Here is an 8,172-nt window from a genome sequence, read left to right as displayed (position 1 = left end):
GTGAGTCAGTTCACAGGTGATTTCCAGACTGATGCCTTTCAGTGTTACAATAAGGTGATTACCTGCTGTGTTCTAGGTTTGGTGTGGTGGCCCTTTCTCAATGGGACAGTAAGGTGGTTATCAGTGCGTTTTTTTAATAAGTTGCTAGGGATTTCATGGCATGGGGAACAGTATTTGGAAACGTAATTAAAGGAAATTAAGATGTGTCAGTGCTTTAGAAGTCACTGAAAACTAAGCTTTCCTGTGAGATCAGTCTGAACCAGTGTTGCAGCTAAGCAGGAGAGAGTTGTCTAAATGTTGCTTTTTAGAAAACATAGTTTAAGACTTTATAGACCTTTTCAGACAAGTTCCGGCTCAACAACTCCATTGTATGCATAACTTTGTCTGGTAGGATTGACCGAGGTTCTTGGCGCTGCTTGAGCAAAGCCCAGCAGTGAAAGGATAGGGATGTCTGTTAGTCTGACACTGTACTGACAGCTAGTGGTAAATAGAAAGAGTGAATCTTCAAAATGCTGTATATACTCCAAATTTTGAATTTCAGAAATAGGACAAATGCTACCTAAGTGAAGTAAATAAGTTGTTGCTCTTGCAGTTGTGCAGGATGTTGTGGGGAAACTGTCACTGTACTGCCTGTTTTACTTGGGAATGTACTTTAGGCACACTAAACTGTGAAGACATTTAGCCAATTAACTGGGAATGTGATAATTGACCATTATTTTCCTTCCTGCATTTAATACATACTCAGAATTGCTTATCAAGAATCAGGCTATGAATGGTCTCAGAAGCTACTGAAACATGAGTCAGATTTAGCGGACTGAGCGTAAAATCATAGGAATAATAGACTAAATAAACTAGACTGAAGATTAATTGAGATCTGTAATTAATTGTAGAGAAGCTTGGAGCATAAATAGCTTGGAGCAACAGTCTTGTGGGCAAAGTCTCCAGCTGTCCTGCTCCAGTATTAACTCTAGCTGGCTATCACTTTTCCCCTTAGATACATAGTAGCTTGTTCATGCAATATTTAAACTTCTGCAACAGGAAGGACAGTAATCCCTAACTGGAAGGCTTGAGTGTATACAGCTTAGATTTAATGAAAACAAAAACACATGAATCAGGCAAATGTCTGTTTCCACCCACTGTGGGCCCCAGCTGTGCACTGCGTGTGCTGTTCAAGTTGTCCTGCCTCAAAACTTGGTTTTCATTATGGGCATTCATAGTTTGGTCACACTTTTAATCCAGGGTACGAAAGATGAAACTTTTGTGTAGACACCTGGGGAATCTTTGACCCCGCAGCCGTAGCCCCAGGAGGTGACACCGTACACAACCCAGCTTTCCCCTGGGCGTTCACACATCAGTGGTCCACCGCTGTCTCCTTGACAGCTGTCCACTCGTTTCTGTTCCTGCACGTTTCCAGCACAGAGCATTCTCCCTGTGAATCTCCTTTTGTAGCGCTCCTCACACACCCTCTTGGGAAGTAAGGGGATGGCAGCCTGTTGCAGTGTTCTTGAATAAGCCCGTCCTAAAAAGGAGATAAAAATTGTCTCATTATATTGGTCAGTCTTGGAAACATAGTTGTGATTTAATCCGATTTTTGCTCTCAAGTCTTCACACTGCTTTGTCATTACATAAAATTTCCAGAAACAAGACTACTGAAAAAAATCTCTGCAGTACATATAATATTAAAATATGGTAGTTATCGTAATGTAAAATGTAGATGCTTTTTTTAAAAAGTAGCTTTTCTTCATGTGTTCTCTGGATTTTTCCAAGGATGGGGTTTGGTTTATTCTGAGCACTTTGTCTTCTACAGAAGAGCATGCGCTTTAATACCTCTGTGGAAGCAATTTTGGGGAGTCTTGAGCAGCTGAGAGTAAAGCAGTAGAAATTCTTTATTTCTGTGTCATCAGTTCAAATCTGGTGTAGCTCAGCCTGAACAGGTGCTGCATCTTCTGGTGGTTACCAAGTAGATCTTTCTACTTTTTTTCCGTATCTTGCACCTCTTTCAATTGAAAGCATGGGAAATGAAAGGCACTGTTGGTTTTACCTTTTTTTAAGTAAAATCTTATAACTTGTGAAGCAATTATGATTCATATAGTAAGTGTGAAATGTCAGCTGAGGTACTGCAATGATGTGAATTCTTACTATAAACTGAAGCCAATTAATGCAGTGGTTAATGTTTCCTGAAATAGATGTCCTAAGTTAACAGTATTGCAGGACTTAGAGTGAATTATGTAAAAAGGCTACACAGAGCTAGGCAATGAATTAACAATTGTTTTTAGCAAAAACCCACCCTACACATCTCTCATTCATTGTAGTACAGTGACCCTGACATCTGTGCACACAGATTAATGCTTGTAAAGAGGAGGGGCAGATACTTGGCCTTGCCTTGTCTCCTTGGCAGTTCTAGTGAGTCACTGGAACAAAGGCTCAAGTGTGGTTGCTGTCTTGCACTGTATTCAGCACCACAAAAAGATAAAAGTAAAACATGGTTATTAATTTGTGAAACATTTAAAGGCCAAAGACCTTTGAAGAGGAAGAATCTTGTACTGACCAAAAAAAAGCAAGTAGAAGCCTGGAGTGCAGATTGCATTGAGGCTCTTGTAAATTTTGGCAAGATGTTCTGTTATTTAAATCAAAGCTGGTTGAAAATGTCAGTGGTAACAGGGAACACTAAAATGTTATTTAAAATTCTATCGTGCATATTTTCCATCCATTTGTCTATTGAAGTATTGTAATTTCAATAACCTTTTTAAAATTAAAATATTCATGGTTCTTACCTTTGAAACCTTACATTTACTAGAGCTGTTATGTACTGAGGCAGGGGGTGATAAGCTGCTGTGCAGGGTGTGCCTGGCAACAAATAAGCTTTTTATTCCTAAATGAGGCCACTTTACTGACAGGGTCTGTGATTTAGAGTGGCATGGTTAATCACTGCTTGGATACAAATACAAACTATAATCAGTAAACAAAATACTGTCATTCCTGGTGAAGGATCAGGAGAGAAAATATTTGCCTATGTTAAAGAAGAGCAAAATACTTTCATTTTGAGCATTTTGTTCTTTAATTATTTGAAGGGTTTTTTCTAAAACAGCCTCAGATAAGCAGATCGGTGCATGGAAGTGATTTTACCTGTGTCACCCCATCCCGTGATGAAACAGTTGGGAGCGGTTTTCTGCGGTCGCTCCCTCCTCAGTGGCAGGCAGGCGGGTAGAACGTGGGTGCTGAACCTCGCGCACTGTTCCTCGGGCCCCTGCAGCCTCAGCAAGGCAATGTCGTAGTCGCTGCTGTCAGGCCTGTAGTCCTTGTGCACCACGATCTCCTGCACTCCGATCTCCTCCTCGTACTCCTCCAGCACCAGCGTGTGATAGTCTCCAACCCGCACTACGTAGTTGCGAGTGTTGTTGCCGTACCTGAGATGGAGGTGAAAACAAACAGGGCTGGCTCGGGCAGAGTCACATCCTGAGCATGCTGAGTTCATCACTTACTTTATTGTTCACATAACTGATGTTAGCAAATGATTTTTTAAAGAGCAAAAATGCTTTCTCAAATGTTTACACTGACATTTCAGTGTGTCCTAAAGAATATAAAAACCTTCTGAGGTTTTAGGTTGTGCCATGTTCTTTTTGAATATTTTCACAGGGCAATTTTCTTACGGCCATTTGCCATGAGTGGCTCTTCAAATGTACAAGGTGTGCATTATAAATTTATTTAGGAAGGTAACATAAACTGCCAGTAATTGCAATGACATCCTGAGTAGTGACATCACTGGGATTCTCCAAATAATTACCGGAATGACAGTAGTGTTCAGGCCTGCTTCTTGGGTTGATTGAGGAACTTTAGAGGTGTAGGTAACTTAAATAAAAACCTCTTACATCAAGTGAAATTATAGTAAGGATGACAAAGTATTTGTGCATCACAAGCACAAACTATTGTCAAACTGATAGGAGATCTGTAAATCTTAGGCTTGTTTTGCATCTGATATAATCCCAGTTTCTTTCACTTTGTGGACTAAATGGTAAATACATTAGAGATTACTACTGTGGCTGAAATAACAATTTTCTGTGCATGTCTTTGAAGATTTTTGTATTATGCACACACCTTCCCAGGCAAAATGCAAACATGAGAGTACTGTTGGGTACATGTATTTATTTTGAAATATGGCTAAGCTAACAGAAATATTTTTCTTTTTATTTCTCCCTTAATAGCCTTCAACAGGAAATTTCTAATGTGCTTGGAAAAAATAGTACCCAGAGTGGCCCATCGCCTTTCAACCTATGCCTGTTCTTTTTATACCATCCAGCAATGTTCTGGTCTGCATAGCTTGTTAAAGCCCGCTTGAGGAGCAGCAGACAAAGCAGAAAAATTACAGTTTTCTGCACAATATATAGCTGTACCACTGAATATTTCTTCTAGTTGTGGGTTGCATTCCTGGTTGCCTGGTTGTAAAGCTTTCTTGGTCTAATCCTTCAGGTCTTCCACGAGCAAAATTTCTCTTCCAGGCTTTATGGAGAAAACTGCAGGCTGTGAACAGACATCCCTTCATCCAAAGATGAACTTCTATATAGGATACATTAAGGGTTTTTTCCGATGTTTCCTCATGTTTCTAATTATCCAGTTATTTTTTCTAAATGTATGAACCTTCCAATTTCCCTATAGCTGTCGGAATAACTCAAGACAAGGATGAGTTATAAAACAAAAAATAGCTTCAAACATTTTATCCTAAATAATGTATCTGCCAAAGTATAAGAACCAATAATTCCCCTGTAGTACTGGTGAATAATTCTAGTAATCATGCATTAAATTAAGCTTAATTTTTATTCCTAATATAGATGAGCCCACATTGGTTACTTAAGCAGTGTTCCAATTTCCAGGATATGAGAAATGGTATACTGGCCTTTGTGTTGTCCATCTGTGGAAAATATGTGAAGAAGGCACTTGATCTATAGATAGCTCTTAGAAACCTATCCCTGAAAATCACTCTGAGATCATTTGGAAGTTCAGCCCAGCCTGTCCAAAGCCAGTTTAGAGCTAAAGGCTTCCCTCATTTACAGTGAAGAGTAGTGCATCCACCAGGTGTTGGAGCTGCATCCTTAGGTCTGATTGCAGTTTGAACATAACTTCTGGGACAAAACAATACTTTGGTCCCTGAGACCACAGGTGACAGTTTCAGGGCAGCCTGGGACAGCCCCTTGAGCGGCTGCACCAATCTGGAAGTACCACAGTGTCCTTTGCTCCAGCCATGCTGCTGCCCCACCTGTGGGTGCTTCCCAGAGTATCCACAATTGGCACTCTTTGGCACCACATTCGGTTTTCAAGCCCGTAATCAAAGGCTTTCTCAAGATTCTCAGGCAGCATCCTTGGCAATCGCTACAGAGAAAATGAACAGGGAAATAGGAAGCCATAGTCTATGAATTTTGACAAAAGCAACTTAAGAGCTTCCATAGTTCTGCAGAATCACCTAGGATGTCAGTGGAAATAGCAGGTAATTTTACTAACTTTGACTACTTCAGCTTGAAATGTTGCCAAGGAAAGTCCTCCATGATTTTAGGACACAAGAAAAGATGTGCATCTGGTGTACAGCACAGGTAATGCACACCTGTATTTTAGTAAAAGTGTATCTGACTTTTCTTTTTTGTTACTAGTGTGCAAAATTAAAGGCTCAAAATCCAAATTTAAAACATTTTAAAGTTCTAAATGTTTAAAGCTCACTTGAGTGAGCTCTAGCAAATACCCTCAAATTGTAGTGCTCCTCTGTTTTTTCCCAGCCCATTCCAATGAAATAGTCACTAATCACAAGATTAGCTTCCTTATTGTGCAAATTGATGCTTTTATACTTCAGTAACTTCATCAGTAGCGAAGTCCTGCATTTAGTTACTGCTGTGATACAGTAAAAATGTCTACCATTGTCTGTTGTTACCAAATTTAATCTAAACTATTCCAGTCCCTATGTTTGGTGTCTGCTCAGTTGTCTTCACTATAATTTAAAAGCCATAAGCTGCATTTTTTTTTGAACAGAAAGTTAAAATGGCCGAAGTGTTATCTCTAAAATACTGAAGTGAATATACATCACATGAATGATAACACCCAAATAATTTCAATGCATTAGGGTGTTTTGTTTGTGTGAGGGAAAGGAGGTTGAGCGGTAGGGTTTTTTAAAACCAAAGGCCAACTCTTGGCCTTTCAAGCCCGTGCAACAGTTTTCCATGGGCTTGAACTGTAATGGTTTTGCATATGCCCAGAAGAACAGAGCAGTTTCAAACACGGTGCCCTATTGGAGAGAGACCCACCTTTTAAAGCAGTGTGCAGCAGTGAGGACCCAGCAGCTGCTGATGAGAGTAGCACCACACAGGAGTCTCCCGTCACCATGAGAGGATTTCAGGCGCAGTGCCACCTGCCACGGCCAGCCGCCCCTGCAGGAGTGACACACGGTGCTCAGTGTGCAGCTGTGGGGAACTCGGGTTACCTGCAATGGGCATCCTCTTGGCTTTGTTTGACTGACACAGCTTACTTACAAAATGTACTCTTTGTTAAGGATGGTGAATATTTTATATCCTGGCAACATTCAGAACTCCTTTTAACAATGGTCCACATTACTTTACAGAGAATTTGGGCGTCCAGCACTCTTAAGTGCTTCCTCCCACAGTCAGCTATTTGAATTTTCTCTTCTCAGATTGCATTCATTGAGCCAAAAATACATTCTGTGGGTTGCTCGCCAAATACCATCCAAGTCAACAAACCAGAAATTTCCTGTCAACTGCAGAGGGGAAAGGGGAATTTCTTGAAAAGCTGAACCCAGCATCCATCCCTGTCTTCATGAGAAAGGAAGGTGGCAAAACAAGACATATAAAGTGACTGTAAAAGTCTCAAGTATAGAGGAGCACCTTTCTTCAGCCTGGGATTATCTGTTTTTTATAGTAGATCTGGCCATATTTGCATACCTATGAATACAGGATTATTTCTATTTTGCTGGTTTAATATATGAGGAGTCAGAGAAGGGAAAGGGAGAGAGATGCACCTATAAGCAATGTCAGCTTGCTTAATCCCAGAGTAAGCGACAGGAGGTCTGAGTGTTTTCTGAGTACTGTCCGCTTGAATGGGTGTGCTGGAAAACAAGAGCTGCCAGGGGCCATCTAGTCCAGCATCTCACAGTTACCCTTGCCAAATGTTTTAAAAGTAAGGTGGAGGAGTTTACTTCCCATAAAGAATAAAACAATTTAGATACTTCTCCATTTTAAAAGGTAGGATTTAATATGTTTTTATAAAATGAGGTGATTTAGACACCTTTGGATTTGCTGGTACATATGTAAGTATTCAGTTATTTTCAAACTTCCTCAAGTTCCTTGTCTTAATGATTTCTTGTGACATTGAGTCCTTTTCTGATACATACGTATGCTCCCTTTCTTGAATTTGAAGCATTTCTGCATGCACTGTTGGATTTTCATCACCTTTTTGCTTCATCTAACATTTCTGTACTGATTTATGATGAGACCAGCTTCTTTGCTCTGACTAAATTGTGCAATACATTTATTTGTCACTGTTGCATTTCAGCAAGTGTCCTTAGAACTCATATTCTAAGGCAAGAATTCTCAGTCTCCTCCTGTGCTGTGCATTATCTGTTATCTCATTTGTCTCTTTACTAAGGTAAGTCATCTTACTTTATCTGGCTGTGTTAAAATATTTTTCTGGGCTCCCTCTTGTTACTGTTCTTTCAAGCTCTCCCACTTGGGCAGTGTCTTCTTAGAAATCGATTGATCAGTGCTGTACATGTACTCTGAAACAGATTGCATGATGCTTGTAATGATGCTGTTAGTGTATTTTTTACAATGTCTTTTGTAAGATTGTGTAAATATATATTTTTTTTTGTGTTTAGTCACAACTGTTGTTAAGTAAGTTCCTCCTGAATTTTTAGTTGTGTCATCATCAAGGCTTATTTTATGAAAGAAAATAAGGTCTTAGGCTGTGAATCATATTCAGGCCCCTTTTTTTGGTGTAGGTGGCATTTAAAACCTTGCACTACATTCATATCCCTGTTTTTATAGCTCCTGATATGAAGATATCCTTTGAGAAAAGTATAATAGCTATTTTGTAAGTTTAAAATTTAACCCATTCACGGACTTTACCCACAAGATTTTCAATTAATGCTGCAAGTACTTATCAGTTAATACCTTTTAATTT

At 39.7% G+C, this 8,172-nt stretch overlaps 1 protein-coding gene across 1 annotated transcript in view; it reads right to left on the bottom strand.

Annotated features, from left to right (window-relative positions):
• Positions 1 to 295: 295 nt before the first annotated feature.
• Positions 296 to 8,172, bottom strand: part of PRSS12 (serine protease 12) — a 31,990-nt gene continuing 24,113 nt past the window's right edge. The window contains exons 11-13 of the mRNA XM_054283864.1: positions 6,285 to 6,407; positions 3,127 to 3,407; positions 296 to 1,519 (exon numbers count right to left, since the gene is read on the bottom strand). Coding sequence (XP_054139839.1) covers positions 1,212 to 1,519; positions 3,127 to 3,407; positions 6,285 to 6,407 — 712 coding nt within the window. The 3' untranslated portion in view covers positions 296 to 1,211. The remainder of the gene's footprint in view (positions 1,520 to 3,126; positions 3,408 to 6,284; positions 6,408 to 8,172) is intronic.

This window comes from Melozone crissalis, unplaced genomic scaffold (genome assembly GCF_028551555.1).
Source record: "Melozone crissalis strain CALT ecotype California unplaced genomic scaffold, PUWL_Pcris_2 ptg000039l_1, whole genome shotgun sequence".
In the NCBI taxonomy this organism is placed as follows: domain Eukaryota; kingdom Metazoa; phylum Chordata; class Aves; order Passeriformes; family Passerellidae; genus Melozone; species Melozone crissalis.
This window is presented reverse-complemented; position numbering and strand designations above follow the sequence as displayed.